Consider the following 18,263-nt stretch of genomic DNA (forward strand, 5'->3'; position numbering starts at 1 on the left):
TCAGATTCGTGAATTCTGCTATTGCTAAGGATTGGCTTTCTGACTCCTCCGTTTTGTAGCTTGCCCCCTAGAATTCAGGACTCATCTGAAGAGGCACGGTGATTTTCTTTTGTTGGTATTAGCTCAGAAGGAATGGAAGTATTTTTTTAAAGAAACATTACTTACTTATATCATGATATTCTTGGGAAATATAGCCATCACGTGGCATGATTTTGGAGCACCTCTTACAATGCGCTGAGGGAAAGCGGGGACTCAGTAATATTAATAACTGACTGATTAAATAATTCCATTTAATAATATACAGTTTCTTTGAGAATTGAATTAATAGTCATCTGTGCTTTAAGAAATCATTTCACTTCAATGGCAGAAAATGAATCTGGAAATCGAGAGAAAATATTTTCATCTTTCCTCTTCTCAACCTTCATGTTCTGTCATAAAGTATCAGGTAGTAGAGCGAGAAGAAAGAAACAAAACCAAAGAAACTGGTCTTCATGCAGTTACCAGATGCCAGCGATGTCTGCGTTGGTGCTACCTGTGCAGGCTATAAGCTACCTGGTATCTGTCATTTTATGAGAAGTTCTCAAAGATGCAATTAGTGCTCTCCTGAAGCTCAAGTGGTGTGTTTCCATTTCATGTGAGCAAAACCAAGCAGAGAAACTCCCTTAACCTGAGTTTAGCCCACATGAGCTCCTGCCTCCTCCTTCTCCACCCACCAGCAGAGCTGCCGAAGATCGGTTCCCTTAGAGGATCTGGGCATAGCCCCCAAATGGAGGCAGAGCCAGGAGGGGTGTCCCAGAGGTGATAACAAAGCAAACTGTTTCCCTGGAACTCCTTTAGAAGAGGGTGGGTGGGGACACGGGAGGGGCTGTCTCATGAGCATCAAGCGTGTACTGCCGATTTGTAAACCACTCTGCCTCTTCAAACACTTTCTATATTTACTTATCTGCCTTGAGTGCTCAGAGATCCCACTGCTCTTCTTCTTTTTTTTTTTTTTTTAAAGCAAGTCAATCTTGGCTTCCTGGACTTTTGCATACTGTTCTAAATATACTGCCCCACTCACTGATAGGAGTCTCTCGTATTTTTTTTTCCTTCTAGTTCACAAGTTGGCGGGCCAAATGATCTCCTAGAAAATTCTAGGAACTGATAAGAAAGTATGTTTTAGAAGAAGATGGAAGAAAAGCTCATGGCAGATAGAAAGCATCCTTCTTTTTGTACTACGACAAGAAACGTGCAGATCTTAGCAGGGCGAAATATCATAAATTCCATTCCCGTGTGACATGTCTACATGCACCTGACTAAGCTGTGGGTCAGGCCCTGACCAGGGTGAGATTTACAGCCACATCCAAGGGCAGTACCGGTGGCCGGGTGGCCCGCACGGCGCACTCATGTTCTAACCCTGGGCCCCAGTGAGGCCATGCTGCTATGCTGGTCAAAGGAAAAACAGTTAGAGCATCAAATACATGCACTTCCGAGCATGACTTTTCCTTTTTTTCAGATTACCTGGATTCGGGGTATTTGGTGAGGGTGGCCAGGCTGCTGGTGTACATGTGACCACCCACATCAATGTGGACGGGCGCATTGGATTTTGTGAGCTGTGCTGGAGTAGGAATGCCTTGGTTGTTCAGTGGAGATGCAGGAGATCTAGTGATCAGAGGTCTTGACATATTGGGTCGACTGTCCTACAGAGAGATAAGCAAGTTTAGACACGTTTTCGTTTTTCAGTGGAGAAAGGAAACACATGCATCATAAAGAATGAGCCAGCGACTAGTGCTGATAATCATTCGGCAATAAAATCTCCCCAAATGAGCAGGCTCTCGTTCTTGTTGTAATGGATGTTAGAAAAACAAAATCTGTAACAAAGAAAAGGAAAACTTCCCATGCTCAGAATCAAGGAGCTGAACTAATGTTCATTTCCAATCATCCTGAGCTCTATGACGGCTTATTTTACTAATGAATTCTCACATTTAACAACTGGTAAATGGCACGTGGAGAGCTACTACTCATTCCAAATGAAAAGACAATCAACACTTAAAACAGCCCACGTCTAAATAAAATACGCGTGCCTTATCCTTCTTTTCGGAAACTTAAGTGCTATGCAGTTGGGATATATACAGACCTTTTGGCCCTTGTGTTCTGCAACATGTTTTCCTCGATTTCTGTTTTTTAAATCAGGAAAAAGAGGGTAGGACTAGCCTGGCCATCAGCACCGATTCTCAAAGCAACCTTGTAAATAGGCACCATAAGTTCATCAGCCAAGAGTTTTAAAACAAACAAACAAACAAAAAAAAAAATCAATGCACACTCTGCCCGTCTGTCCTCTGCCTCTCTCTCTGTGAGACCATGGGTCTGGGGAAACTGAAAAGACTGTACCCTTCAGTGATAAGTATGTGTTTGTGAGCCACAAGCAAGCTGCTCTTCTCTATGTCAGACTTCTCAAAGAGATCAAGCTCCCAAGGTAGACATGGGGCAGGTGCCGAAGGAGCAGTCCCAAAGGCAGAGGTACAGTGTGAGTGACAGAGCAGATGGAGGACATTGCACGGTGGCAGTGAGAACATGCTGGAGGAAGTGTACTCTTCAGGAAATAAAATATTACATCCTTTCCATGGATACAATATAAATATTTCAAACACTCTCTAAACATGGTCGATTGCTTTTAAACAAGAGCCCAAACCACAGACAAGTCAAGTCAGGTCTCTGGCACTCAATGAAGGGGTCAAATATTTAGAGTCTACAATTGAGGAATAAGCTAAAATAGCATTTATGTCTGAGTTCTGTAAGACGAACGCCACAACAATACTCTCAGATTTATAATTTAGCCAGAGATTGTTTTCAAACATGCAAACAATGTGTGGCAAAGCCCATGATAAAGCATAATAAAGGGATTTTGAAAAATGCCTTTGATGGAGATTATAAAGGGGAAGTCATCTAGTTTTTGTGCATAAAACCCAGCATGATAAAATATAAATTTGCAAAACATCACAGATTTTATGATCTGAAACAGCTTTAGGAGTTACCTGGGGCACAACTGTAAGACTACTTAGCATTAACCACATGTCCAGGCAAGACCGTGAATGCACATGCTTTCTGAAACTGCATCTACCATGAATGGGGTGGGATGGGGCCTTTGCACAAAATGCTGACCATCTGTGTTGTGTTTTTCTCCATGCTGAATTAAACAGGGCCCAGACACAGTCATAAGAAAAGAGTTCATGTTTTATTTCTTAAATTGGGTGGTCGGTTCCTGGGTGTTCGTTGTATTATTCTTTGTACCTTCCTATGTATTTTTAATAATGCAAAATGGATATTAAGAAAACATAAAAGGATGTTTGTAGTACACAGTGAAGAGACGCTGAAGAGGTGTACTGGACGGGGAAAAAACTAAAAAAAAAACAAAGACACGGTTGATAGAAAAGAGAAAACAGTTAAGGTTTGAAAATATTGAAAGTTAGCATTTTAAACTTCTAATGACAAAGAACATTTTTCCTTTAAAAATGCAATCACATAACCTCTACTTTTAAGAGATACTTCCTACCTGGCTAAAGACACTCCCCTCCTCCCTCCCCCACACATACTCCCCCCCCTCCCTGGTACGATTCATCCCATCACAGCACTGCAGTGTCTGTAATAGTTTTTCAATTGGACACATTCTGTATCCTGCCTGAGGGTGCTCAGGCGAAAACGAACAGATTTGCAGGGTTAATACTGTAGTTAGACTGTGACCTCATTCAGCACAGCTCCAACACTGCGAGGTCTATATAGAAGCAGAAAAAAATTAAAGCATAACTGATCGGCTGAAGGATTCCAGACTTCCCAGAATATATACCATTTACATTGTAAATCATAAATGTATGGATATTGCTACATTTAAAATTAAGCTAGTGTTCCTTCAGCGGCAGGGGGTGGGGGGTGGGGGGGATTAATCCTTAAGGGCCAGGAGGGAGTTTCACGATGGCCCAGCTTGGGCCCCGCTCTGTCAGGACTGCCAAGTATTGGAACTGGTCTTTGGGGAGCTGCCTGACTTTCTCCCCTTTGCTCTTCTCTATTCTGAGAGCCTTCCCTGGTCTGTGTGTGTCCTGTTAGCTGGATCACTCCTAAGGCATTTTTATGTCAGAGGCAGATCGAGAGAACTTTTAAAATCTGTAGGCTGGGATATGGGGAGGATACTTGGGGCTGGAAGGTCTTGGCGCTTATAAAGGATACTCAGTACCTACTGTGTCTACTCCAGATGTTTCATCTCACCCACTCTGGCCACCCCCTTCCTCGCCAATGACTTTTGCTTCTTGCCCTCGATGCTGAGTTTCTAGATGGGGTGTCTATACCTGCAGCAGCCTTTTCCTACCAGCCTCATGGGTACCAGAGTTGGTACCAACACTCCTACCAGGGCGTTGGAGGAAGCCAACACCCAGGATGGCCAGTTGAGTTGGAAAGACCTAGGTTCTCAGTGACATTGCCAACACTCTGAATCAACCAACTCCGAGCCTCTCTCAATTTCCTGTTACTCGGGAAAATAAAGTTCTTTATTTTTAAAGCTAGTCTGAGCTGGGGCTTCTGGTACCTATCCTTCCTTTCTTTACATGGCTGCCTCCCTGTGAGGTCATCTGGCTTGGTGAGACGTGGCCTGTGATGCCAACAACAGCTGCCTGCTGACAGATGCAGCATTTTCTACCATATTATGACCATTTTGCAGCTCCACTTCCCCATCTGCCTTTCCCTTTGATTGCTCACCCAGCATCATCTCAGTGTGGATGTCTTTTAGTATTATTTCCCAGGAAAGGCAAACCAAACACTTTTACTGGGAAGGGTGCAAATGTCTTGGTTGTGCCATCATCACCCCCGAAGAAGCAGCTCAGGGTGCTGATGTGTATTCAGTAAGGTGCCCAGACCCAAAGTCGCCTCTAATAAACTCCTCTGGGAAACAGACCCCTCTACCTGGGAGACAGAGACCGTGACACGAAGCTACTTGGTTCCGGCCCTTCCTTCTGCAGCCCATTGTTCCCTCTTTTCTTCCACAGTATTTACTAAGCCCTCCTAAGAGCCAGGTGCTGCACCAGACATCAATACACAACAGAGAACATGACACAATGGCCCCTGACCTCACCGGGCTTGCTGTTTGGTGGGAGACAGAAGCCAAGAAACAAGCAGCTGCTACGAGGCAGGGGAAGGCCCAGTCACTAGGACAGCTGAGTTGAGGGGACACATAACCCAGGCTGGGTGCCGGGAGGAGGGATGGGGAAGGTGCCCTGGAGCCAGCCTAGGCTGAGATCTGATAGAAGAGAAATTGACACAGAGTTGGATGCTGGAAGGAGGGTGTCAAACAGTATTGCCATGGCCCCAAGGTCGGAGAACACACAGTACTTTCTAGAAATTAAAAGTGTAGCATGTTGTGAGAACTCTCCCACTTATTTTTTTCCCCAAGGTCTGGTGGGATAAGGTAAGACGCAGAAACTTGTAAGATGATGGTCTGAGAACCACAGAATTAAATGTTAATGAAAACGAGAAAAATAAAACCCACTACCACATCCTTATGTCTGGAAAGGGAGAAAGGGTAGGGGAAGGCGGCCAACAGCCAGCTTTCTAAGCAGCGCTGTCCAACAGGGCTTTCTAACAATGGGAACATTCCAGATCTGCTCCATTCAGGAAGGTGGCCACTAGCAACACGTGATGATTTGAGCATTTGAAGTGTGGTTAGTGGAACTGAAGAACTGATTTTTACATTTCAACTCATTTAATGTATTTTAATTAATTTAAATTGTAATGAACATAGCCACATGTGGCTAGTGGCTGTCCCACTGAACACCATAGTAAACCCTGCTTGAATTTTTCTTTATATATGGATGCCCAAATCATGAGAGACTTGAGCTTACCAGCTATGTTTATTGTATGTATTTATTGACTGATTTTATAAAGTATTTTTAAAAGACTTTATTTTTAAGTAATCTCTACATCCAGCATGGGGTTCAAACTTACAACCCCAAGATCCAGGGGCATGCCCTACCCACCCAGCCAGGCAGGTGCCCCCAGCCAGGCTTAAATGGAGAAGCAGAGTTACTTCAGAAGTGAATATAAACTGCTTATGACCTCACAGCACTATATCTCCCTTTTAACTGATTTTACAAAAATAAATGAAATTAATAGCCATGTGGTGAGGAAAACGCAACATTTAGGGCTCTCACAGAGAGAGCAGTGAGAAAAGGCGCCAGACACAAGAGCACATCCCATGTGATTCCACTCACATGAAGTTACAGACCACGAAATGAGTCCGTGAAGACAGAGCTCAGCATGCTGGCCACCTGTCGGGGGTGGGGGGGTGTTTACTGACTGGAAGGGGTAAGAGCGAGCCTTCTGGACTGCTAGACAAGTTCTAAATCTTTTTTTTCTTTAAGATTTTATTATATTTACTTATTTTCTCATGAGAGACACAAGGAGAGAGGCAGAGACATAGGCAGAGAGAGAACCAGGCTCCCTGCAGGGAGCGCAATGTAAGACCCGATCCCAGGACGCCAGGATCACGAACTGAGCCAAAGGCAGACCCTCAGCCACTGAGCCCCCCAGGTGTTCCTGACAAGTTCTAAATCTTGATCTGGGTGGTTTCACGATTGTACACATGTGGACACTTAAGATTTATTCACTTAAAGTTCTACTTAAAAAGAAAGTCAACCGAAAATAATCTTGCAAAACATGTCAAACAAAACACCTTACTGCTCAAATACCCATCCAAATTTCTGCAAAATAAATGCTTCTTTTAAAAGCTAAAAAGATGTTTATTATTTCCTCCCATAGGATGCATCAAAGCTGACTCTACTACTCTGACATGAAAGAGCCATCTGAAATTTTATTCCAATTCCTCTTTCCCTCATTTCTATCCTGTGTGGATTTTCCAGGCATGTGGATCAGTTTACCTTTAAAATTTCCATTTCCCAGCTGCTCTAAGTCTGAGGCTTCCTTAGCTCAATCATCCACCTCACCTACCCAGCAAAGCAGCAGTGATTTTTTGGTAGGAGAGTCCTTCAAGGGATTTGACTTTAGGCATCTTTCAAAAGAAGCTAATGAAAACTTTGCCTTCTAAATCTAACCTAGCTGAGTGCTGTTCCAACAGAAGCCCCGGGGGCAGTGCCGGGGACAAATGAGCTCAAGTTTAAACTGGAAGTCTTAATGACTTTATTTGTTAAAAACGTATGCCCCTGTCTTATGTCACGTTTCACTATCAAGTGGGACTATATTATCTCTTTCACTGGGAAAAGAAACGGGTTTCTTGGGGATATTTCCAGAAAAGCATGTCAATAGAAAAATACTTATCTGTATTATTTGATATTGTAATTTATAACATTCAATACAGCAGCGAGGGAATTTAATACAAATCATAACTTCTATAAATTTCAACCTGGGTTTAAAATATATATATATTTCTCTCTCTCTCTCTCTCTCTCACACACACACACACACACACACAGACTCAAGTAGCATCCATACTATATGGAATGCCCAGAGACTGGAGCGTTCCCATTAATTCTATTTTCTGATAGTTGGTTGGTCAACTGCTTAGGGTATGCAAACTGTGATCACAGTATCTTCAGCATGGACCCTGCTAGTTCCTAGGATGGAAATCTACAGTTACCTTGGGAGTGTTAATTGAGACCTGACACAATCTCAATGGACTCACAATAATGGCTCCTGTAGAAAAACATTGCTTTACTGACCACAGCCATCTGACAAGACTCCCAACCGTAATGTCAATGTATTTTGGAGAGATCTCATTATTTCTTCATTTATTCAGGTAATACTTAATTGGGCTCCTACCATGTGTCAAGTTCTGTGGTCTCTACTGACTTTAACTAAATAGCAGAATGACCCCGAAGAGAGAGAGAGAGAAAAAAAATCTTACAATTCCACAGGAGTTTAAATAAAATAAGGGCAGCCCCGGTGGCTTAGCTGTTTAGCGCCACCTTCAGCCCAAGGTGTGATCCCGGAGACCCGGAATCGAGTCCCACATCGGGCTCCCTGCATGGAGCCTGCTTCTCCCTCTGTCTGTGTCTCTGCTTCTCTCTCTCTCAATCTCTCTCTCTAATAAAATAAATAAATAAATAAATAAATAAATAAATAAATAAATGCCCAGCAGTGATTTAAAAGCAATGAATATTGAAGGGTGCCTGGGTGGCTCAGTCAGTTAAGTGTCTGCTTTCGGCTCAGGTCATGATCTCAGGTCCTGCGATGGAACCTCACAGCAGCCTCCCTGCTCCATGAGGAGTCTGACTCTCCCTCTCTCTCTGCCCCTCCCACTGCTCAAGCTCTTTCTCTCTCAAATAAATAAAATATTTTAAAAAATATTTTAAAATAATATTTTTAAAAAATAAAATCAATAGGTATTGTATTTACATTTAGAGGACTGTTTCTGTCAGTCTCTGAAGACATCTAAGAATTAGGCCCCAAACCCTTCTGATCATCCAAATTTGACATCAAATCCTCCATTCACTGTATCATAGGAGCCCCCTTCAAACCCACAGAACATACTTATTCTTAATCTATGCATTTATAATAGGTGTGATCACGGTTTTCTAGTGCATAGGACAGTATCTACTTATAAAAATAATCTAGAATTACATCATTTCCAAAACAAACTCCAGACTAGCTTAGATTGGAAAGCACATAATATACTGAAGAAAGATTTCTGCCCAAAAACAGGAAAGAAAAACATGTCCTTCAGGTAAGACTACTTTCAAACCTTGATATAGTAGGAAAAGTTACCTACACAGAACACACTATGTGTACAGGAGAAAAAACCCTGGTTTTGGAATGTGGACCTGCTTTGAGCTCAGCCTCACCCTTTGTGTGATCTTGGAGAAGTTTCCAAACCTATCAGACTCCAGTTACTCCTATCATCTCTAAGACCAGGCTGAATCTTCTCACCCTACACAGAGAGAAAGCCAGCAGCGGGGGAGATGTGTTTGTGAAGGCATACAATACAGTGCTGGCACGGAGAAGGATGAAGGTCGTTTCTTTCTTTCTGCACATGGAAAATGAAATTTCACAGAGCAGTAAACCAGAGGTACAGAGGAGCCTCCTACGGACCTACTGAGAAGTACAGAGAACTTTAAAAATAGTTGAGGAGGTAAGATCCACAGGGGAAAAAAGACAGCATTTTGCACTGATAAAAGGATTCCACGGTGGGGTACAGATAAGTAAAAAAGAAAATAGGACAGAGCATAACACAATGCTAGTTATGTGCTTTGGACAAGTGTATGAAAGGAAGTAGAGAATGAAATCATTATGGTATGTTCATAAAATGAAGTGGCACTTGAAGTGTAGTGATTTTCCTTTTCAGATCAAAATCAGATTATAAAAACCCCAGACAGCAAAAATAGGCTTCCAAGTTGTTTCAAAACGACTAGCAACTGTGTTAAATTAATCTGCAATTGCTTCCTAATCTGAAATAGCAAAATGTTACTCTTCTTGCTGCCGGCCAAGAGGAGGGGCTACTAATGTTTATCTATTTCAATGCACAATCTCTGCCAGATACCCAGTGCATGCCCTCAACATGCCTCTTTGTTTTTTTCTTTTTCAAATGAAACATATATCTGAGAAGCTCTTTTATTAGATTACCAAACTGGGACCATGAAAAAGTACAACTATTTGCCAAAATTTCTCTGCTTTCCTTCCACAAAAGGAAAGTGAACTTGACAAAAACCCACCATTTTGATAGAATTTTGCTGTGCAAAAATAGTTGCATTACCTTTTAAATTATATCTCTTAGATATTTTAAATATATTTAAAATATCAGAGTATTTTATTTTTTATTTAAAAATTTATTTTGGGGATCCCTGGGTGGCGCAGCGGTTTAGCGCCTGCCTTTGGCCCAGGGCGCGATCCTGGAGACCCGGGATCGAATCCCACGTCAGGCTCCCGGTGCATGGAGCCTGCTTCTCCCTCTGCCTGTGTCTCTGCCTCTCTCTCTCTCTGTGACTATCACAAATAAATAAATAAAATTAAAAAAAAAAAAAAAAACCATATACTTTAAAAAAAAAAAAAAATTTATTTTGAAGATTTTATTTATTTATTCATGAGAGACAGAGAGGGGCGGTGGGGGGGGGGGCGGCAGAGACACAGGCAGAGGGAGAAGCAGGCTCCATGCAGGGAGGCTGATGTGGGATTCGATCCTGGGACTCCAGGATTATGCCCTAGGCTGAAGGCAGGCGCTAAACTGCTGAGCTACCCAGGGATCCCAATATCAGAGTATTTTAAAGACACACTACAACTCAACTATGGGTGTTACTAATTTTTGTTTTTTAAATTAAAACATTAAAGTGAAAAGCACACGTTCTGTAAAAGTTCTATAGGGAAAGGCTATTAATTCAAAGATATGTGTAATGAAAACCTCTGGAATTAAACACATCAAGATATTAGTAAGGTTTAGGACTGGGTGATGATATGATGGGCAAATTTTGTTTTTGTTTTTATTCTCTTGTGCTTTGTGGCATTGAACATTTATTACTCTTGACATTTTTAAAAAACAGTATTTTTTAAAAGGAAAAGTATGTATTGTCCAATTAAATCAATTAGTACATATTCTTGGCATGTTGCTATATTTTACCTTCCTAATCAGGATTTTTATTTTTTTTTATATTTTTGAACAAATGACTGAATGAAGAAATACAGAAATGGGACTGAAGTTTGGAATAATGCTTCCTTTCCCTTTGTTTTCTTGCCAGGGAGGAAATGTGCAGAACAGAAAATTAAATGGATGCCTCAGGTTATGGTAAACTCATATTTAGCTGACACAGAAGTCTGTTTAGTTGGATCCTGAAAGATCAGGGCAGGAGTGTATGGTTTCCACACTCCTGAAAACTATCTGGTCATTTGTACCCTCTCCCAAGTCACCCCCATTCCCAGACCTAAAACACAGCAAAAGTAAGATGATAAAAGCTGTCCAGGCACACCTCCCAAGTTTTCAGAAGTTGGTGTTCTGCATGCACTCTCTTGGAAGGAGACTGCAAACAGCAGAGGTTGGCAGTGAAACTGTATCTAACCCTCATAGAAGGCCTTTTAGTTTGAAATCAGAAACCTCTGCACAATGTTAAGTATTATCACCATTTCACAAAGAAGGAAGTTGCTGTGGGGTCAAGTGGCTTAGCCTATAATTATCTAGTAATGAATTTATGGTGATATTTTATACACTAGCCACTGTGTACCAGGAGTGGAAGGGTTACCACTCTCCATTACTAGGCTATCCATACTTTGGCTTTCGCAAGAGAAGGGACAGATTTACCTTGCTCCATCCACATTCTTCCACTTGGTCTGTCTTAAAATGAACACAACTGGCTAGAGGGTTAGCAGGATGGTCAGTGGTCATGCAGAAGGCAGGAGCCAGCTGGCCCAGGATGTGGACTCCTCGCCCCACCCCCCACAGACTGTATCTCCCCACCATAGAGAACTGGCATTTTATTTACTCCTCTAACTGCTGGTCCTAGATCTTAACTACAGGACACATCTGCCTCTAAAAAGACAATAAACTTGACTTATTGACTTCTTGGATGTGGTCATAAAAATTCCTTGTATAGCAGTGTCAAAAGCTAAATGTGTTTCTTCTAACTTTAATTGCATCCCTGGGAACCTCCTCTTAAGATTCTTAGATGGCTATTTGCTTGCCCTTTGTGCACTAAAAAAATTAAAAATTAAAATATACAGCTTTCAAAATATACTAGCCTACTCTAACTTACATAACAGATGTTTCAAAAGGTTCATTTGCTCACTTGTTCATTCATTTAGAAAATGTTGGCTGGCTATTCTACTTGAAATGGGCTGGGCTGGGGCAAGGTGGAATTGAATTTTTCAGGGAGTTGACATTTTGGAGAATTAGCCATATGCACAGGGAGTTCCTGAAGAAAAGAGATCTCCATGCGAATAAAAAGTTTTTAAATCAAATCATGCTTTAAATGCTCTGAGAACTGGGAAGAGCAGTACCTGATGGCTCAGTCAGTGAATCATCTGACTCTGGGATTTGGCTTAGGTTGTGATCTTGTGGGTTGAGAGATCAAGCCCCGTGTAGGGTTCTGTGCTCAGTGGGGAGTCTGCTTGAGATTCTCTCCCTCTGCCCCTCCCCTTACTCCCTCTCTCTCAAATAAATGGATAAATCTTTAAAAAATAAAAGTAAATGCTCTGAGAACTACTTATCGACACTTTTAAGCATATCCTTTCAAGGGCAAGCAATACTTTGGTCCAACAAGGAATGCATTCCTCTTCCTTTTATGAACCTAGAGTACACTGTTGTTAAATAACACACACATGTACTTAGCCATTTCATGTTACAAGGATCATACTAACTTTTGACTCAATTATTTTTTTATAGAATTTTTTTCAGATTTTATTTATTTATTTGAGAGAGAGAAAGAGAGAGAGCAGAAGCAGGGAGGAGAGGTGGGGGAAAAGCAGACTCCCTACTTAGCAGGGAGCCCAGTGTGAGACTTGATCCCAGGACCCTGGGATCATGACCGAGCCAAAGGCAGACACTTCACTGAAGGAGATCCCCAGGTACCCTGACCCAATTATTTTTAAAAAGAGGGAATTCCTGTAGTACTTCTGACAGTGCTGACATTAACTGAGGTTTCTAAACTCAATGTTCTTCAGAGGAGGGGACAAAGGAGAGATAGGCTCAAGCTGCAGCCCGGGCCATGTCACTGATGAGTTCCAGGACGTTGGTAAGCCACACCGTATCACTTCAGTCTTCCCACTGAGAATATATGCTGTTGGACTAGATGGTCCATAATGCTGTTTTCAGTCCTCATTTTTTACTATTCTGTGATTTAAAAAATGTATCAGTCACAGAGATTCAAATATCTTAAGGTAGATAGCACTTTAGGTCAGAATTGGAATTCAAATCTTCTTTGAAATCAAGGAGAACTGGTCATGAAATGAAAGGCATTCCAAAAGCATGAATGCAAAAGAAAAACAGAAAGAAGCCAGCCCAGAGAAGTTTCTGAACAGTCACAGCACTTTCTCTAGCCTACTAGGAAGATTAAATTTAATTTTATTATTATTATTTAATTTTTTTAAAGATTTTATTTATTTGAGAGGGAGAGAGAGAGAACACGAGTAGGGGAAGAAGAGGCAGTGGAGGACAGCAGACTCCCCACTGAGCAGGGAGCCTGACTCAGGGTTTAATCCCATGACCCTGAGATTAAGACCTGAGCCAAAGGCAGACGCTTAACCAATGGAACCACCCAGGTGCCCCTGGAAGATTAAATTTTAATCACTACAGTTTTCTATTTGCCTTCACTGACAGGAGGAAATAATAAAATATGGTGCTTAATGAACAGAATGCTTACTTCAGAGATTCTTTACTTGGCACCATTTAATGGGAGTATTGTTTACTTATTTATATGTTGCATTGTTCTAAAATACGAGAGTTGTCTGAAAGCAGCTTGAGATCTCCTTACAGAACAGGAAAACATTGTGTTAGTGATACAAAATGGATGCTTTTTAATAAAGTAGCACTCTCATATAGGCAGTATCAGTGTCAACTTTTCAAAAAGACGTATTGGGTGATAAAAAAAAATTGGGGGTGATAGAGAGAAGCAGTCTCAGTGTTTACACACTAGAACCAACTGGTGGTATGTCGCATCGATTGGCTTGCCAGAGGTCTAGCAGTTTGCCGAAAATGCTTCTCCTGGGTGAAATCTGGTGCCAGGTAGGTTCTTTATCAGGAGAAGATGTAGACTGATCCTCTTATGGATGTTTGGGTCCTACTGATGCTTAGTTACATCATTCTGTTTGAGCTGCTAGTGGGAACCGGGGTGACTCAGTGGGCTACCCAGCTCTGCTCTTGTGAGGCGGCTGATGCTGTGTCAGCTAGCAGCCAACTGAGTGAGGCCAAGAGGCCTGACAGCATCCATAACTGAACCACCAGGCCTGGTAAGAGCACAGTACACTCGAGTCTCAGGATATTTTTGAGGGGATGTCGGCTGATGAAACTTCCTGCTTAGGAGCAGATGGGAGAGAAGATAGCATTGAAAACACAGATTAGCAAGAAGGCGAATGAGCAGTAAAGACAGCAGCCAAACAGTCATCCTCCTCGCTACTTCACTGCAATGAGCTATTCTTTACAATTTTCACACTGTAAAGGAGACATCTGTGTTCTTGGAGAAGTATCTTAAAATAAATACCAACAAGAGTAAAAAAAAAAAAAAAAAAAAAACACCCAACTTTTTAAAGATCAACCTGATTGGCAAGAAAAGTTTGGTACAAAAATGGAAATGCAGCAGAGAAAACAAAAATTATACCTGGAATTTACATCCTTCCCTATGCACACGAAGTAGTTACCTACTAGATCCTAGAACACCCAAGGCCTCATGAACAGTCATAACCCACAGCCTTCCAAAGGGTCCAGAGAGGGAGGAGGGTAAAGCCAATACTGTCTTCTGCAAATATTTGCAGGAATATTTAGATTAATTGACCAAGGTTAAAAAAAAAAAAAAAAAAAAGAGTAGCTGATTTAAAGTTAGAAGCAAAATATTCTAAGATCTAAGCCTGCATTCCCCCATCTCATCTGTGCTGTCTCCGTCTGGGGCAATCTGGTAGCGTCTGACCCACTAGGACTTGGATCAGACTCTGAAAACAGCCCTTTCATCTGCCTGTGGCAGCAGACGGCACTGCGCCGGAGCATTTCCGCTAGCGGGAAGGGAACCGGGCAGCAGACTGCCTCTGGTATTCCTAAAAGCCCCAGCTGAATTTTATGAGATGATTATTTAACCACAAGACACAGTACGTAATGCCACGACAGCCATGGAGGTAAATGCAGTTTTGTCTAGAAAGAAAAGCAGTCAGTGACAGAGAAGCAGGACAGGGACAGAGGATGGGCCAAGAAGCCACGAGAAGATGTAAGAACCGGAGAAGGGGCAGAAAGTGAGAAAGGGACAGTCATATGGGAGGGAGATGGGAAGAGAAAATGATGGCAAGTACAGGAAAGACAAGAAGAGTGAGCAAGAAGAAAAGCCTGTGTGCTAGCGGAGAGTGGAACCTCATTTTCCAACCACACGTCTACCTACCTACTCAGGAGGTCAGTTTCTGATGCCATCCTGTGGATCGTCCTGTTTATTCCCTAGTAGTATCTTCCTTGATCCCTCTATGTGGGTAGCTGTGAGGGAGGTTTGGGAAGAGGGTTTAAAGTGTTCTCGAGGCCCTGCAATTTGTTGTGGTCTTCTCTCTTATTTTAAAATTTTAAAAAAAGATTTTATTTATTTATTTGAGAGAGAGAGAGAAAGTGAGCACAAGCAGGGAGAGGGGCAGATAGAGGGAGAGGGAGAAGCAGACTCCCCACTGTGCAGGGAGCCCAACACAGAGCTTGATCCCAGGACCCTGGGATCATAACCTGAGCAGAAGGCAGATGCTTATTAACCGACTGAGCCACCCAGGGGCCCCACTGTGGTCTTCTCTAGAACACATCTGAAGGGATCCCTGGGTGGCGCAGTGGTTTGGCGCCTGCCTTTGGCCCAGGGCGTGATCCTGGAGACCCAGGATCGAATCCCACGTCGGGCTCCTGGTGCATGGAGCCTGCTTCTCCCTCTGCCTATGTCTCTGCCTCTCTCTCTGTGACTATCATAAATTAAAAAAAAAAATTAGAACACATCTGAAGCATCCCTCTATGTATTGCTTCCTTGTAAAGGATGTGGGGTTGAAGCCTAATTTCTGGAGAACCATGTAAATCCTTCACCCGGGGAAAAAGTTTACTGATATATGGGCTCACAGATAAATGGTTCTAGCCTGTGGTGTGGAGGATCACAGGCGTCCACAGAAAGCCTACAGATACAATCAGAATGAAATTGGGGGTAAGCACTACCCAGTTATCTTTCCTATCAACTCCCCACGGTACTTAATGAAATACTTTATTTTTGCACACAGTAGAAAATGAATAAACAGTACCGATGATGATAAAGCAAATCTATAATTGAGGGCTCTGATCTTCTGGTAAACAACCTCAGTGATTTTTCCTTTGGGGCAGTGGTCCTCACACACTTTCTAATGTGTCACCTACCCATCCCATCCATCACATAAAAAATAAACAAAACCCAGAATCTCACGGTGCTAATAGGCACAAATTTTAATTAAGGCCACATTAAGCTAATGAGGTGATAGGGATTTTGTGGAAATCAACGCATAATACTTCCCAGTGCAGAAGCCCGATGCTGTCACACCGCACACTAAAATCACCAGCACTGTGGGGAACTGGGCAGCTCTGGGCTTGCCGGGGAAACTCCGGGGTTGGCAGTCTTTGCCAAGGTTTACAAAATGACTAAGAAGGTGGCGGACCAGTTCTGTGGGGTTGGCTGGCTCTGGATTCCTGCAGCTCCGAGGGACACAACGGGACAGGTGGGGTGGGGCTGACCCCGACCACGGAGTCAAACCCCAGTAAGTCCCATCCGGGGTGAGGCATTTCCCTAAATGAAACGTGCTCACAATCACCCCTGGGAATCCAGCAGGCTGTGGGCTCCCGGGCACAAGTGTGGGTTCTGTTCACTCTATGCCAGTCTCGAGCCCAGAGCACAGCACTTAGTAGGTGCCAAATAAACATCTGCTGCAGAACTGAATCCTGAATTCCACGAAGAGAATGTAAAAGGTGGGTAATACCATAGCCACCCCCATCTTTCACCTTCCTTCTCACAGACTTCTTTCTCTTCTCTCCAATAACCCTTTAAAGTATTGGAAACCACTTTCAAACAGAGAAAAGGAACAGAAGGAGAAATAAAAAATGAACCTGGTGCTCAATGGGTAGAATGCTTCAGGTGGGAGCACAGCAATAGAGCCACACGTCATTTCAACACAGAGACTACAGAGCTGTTAAGAATAACTTGGGTGGAGGGGCGCCTGGGTGGCTCGGTGGGTTAAGGATCTGGTCTGCCTTGGGCTCGGGTCATGATCCCGGGGTCCTGGGATAGAGCCTGCTTCTCCCTCTCCCCCCCGCTCATGCTCTCTCTTTCACTATCTCTATCACTATCTCTCTCTCTCTCTCTTTCTCTCAAATAAGTAAACAAAATCTTAAAAAAAAATAACTGAGGTGGACATTTATTCTGTAATAGAAGTCCTACTGCTTTTAAGGGAAGTAAACTATTTTATGGTATAATCTTATGAACTGACAAGCTACTCCTTATAAATTGTATATGGAAAACCACTGGTAGCACTTTAACAATGGTATACAGAGGCAGCACGGAGTTGGAGTCATGGGCTGCAGGCTGGAGTGCTGGGCTTCAGTCCTCATTCCACCACATGCTTGCTGGGTGATTTAATCCTCTGTGCCTTGGTTTCTCCATCTTTAAGAAGGTATTAACAACATCTTTCATCATTATTGTGAAAAATCTGTAACTCACATGAAAAGTGCAAGTTATGAAAAGCACTTACCTAGTTCCTAAAATATAACACCCCCAAATATGTAAGCTATTATTTTTAATGATGGCTTTAAAGATTTTTACAAATGGCAATTGTTCTTTTTAAAGGATTTAATGATCATTTTTAAGGGATACTTAAAAAATACAGGTCTGCGCATAAGCTGCTCATCTAACCATCTTATTTGTTCTCTACTTTCTACCGGTTCTGAACTTGCTGTGAAAACCCAGCTTACTTTACACGACACAGTATGCAGTGCTGCACAACTATTCAGAAACAGAAACTCAGCAAAGATAATACACATTATCTGATACACATATTATGTATCAAGCCGCGTTCAATATTATTAACCACCAAGAATAAGCAGTAATTCCTTTTTGTCCTATTACTTCTCAAATCTCTTAAAGCACAACGTCTATCTTGATGAAGACAGTTGGTGAACGAAAATTTGCCTGACAACAATAGCGAATCTCATCAGTACTGCCTTTCCCCTATCTCCAGGAACTCCTGACTCTGACACTGGCCTTGGAGAGCCACTGTGTAAAGAATCCCCCGTGGGAATGGAAGTGCCCTTGGAGACCCAGAACACACATCTCCTTTCTGTAGCTCTGAAGTATGACAAATAAGCCAGATGAGACCCTGGTATGTGAGTGATATTAACAGACCAACTCCCTGTTTCTAGGTCAGTCCAGTATTTCTTGGAAAGGTGTTTCTTGTGGAAACAAGTAAGAATTCTAAATCTTTTTCTTTAAGATTTTATTTATTTATTTATTTATTTATTTATTTATTTATTTATTTATTTATGAGACAGAGAGAGAGAGAGAGAGGCAGAGGCAATAGGTAGAAGGAGAAGCAGGCTCCCTGTGGGGAGCCCAATGTGGAACTTGATCCCAGGA

At 42.4% G+C, this 18,263-nt stretch overlaps 1 protein-coding gene across 4 annotated transcripts in view; it reads right to left on the reverse strand.

Moving 5' to 3' along the window:
• The window catches only part of KCTD1 (potassium channel tetramerization domain containing 1), a 183,932-nt gene that overhangs the window by 44,545 nt on the left and 121,124 nt on the right, over positions 1–18,263 (reverse strand). For all 4 annotated transcript variants that reach the window (XM_072829105.1, XM_072829102.1, XM_072829101.1 and 1 more), the window contains one exon: positions 1,501–1,679. In XM_072829105.1, coding sequence (XP_072685206.1) covers positions 1,501–1,679 — 179 coding nt within the window. The remainder of the gene's footprint in view (positions 1–1,500; positions 1,680–18,263) is intronic.

Source organism: Canis lupus, chromosome 6 (assembly GCF_048164855.1).
Source record: "Canis lupus baileyi chromosome 6, mCanLup2.hap1, whole genome shotgun sequence".
Lineage (NCBI taxonomy): Eukaryota > Metazoa > Chordata > Mammalia > Carnivora > Canidae > Canis > Canis lupus.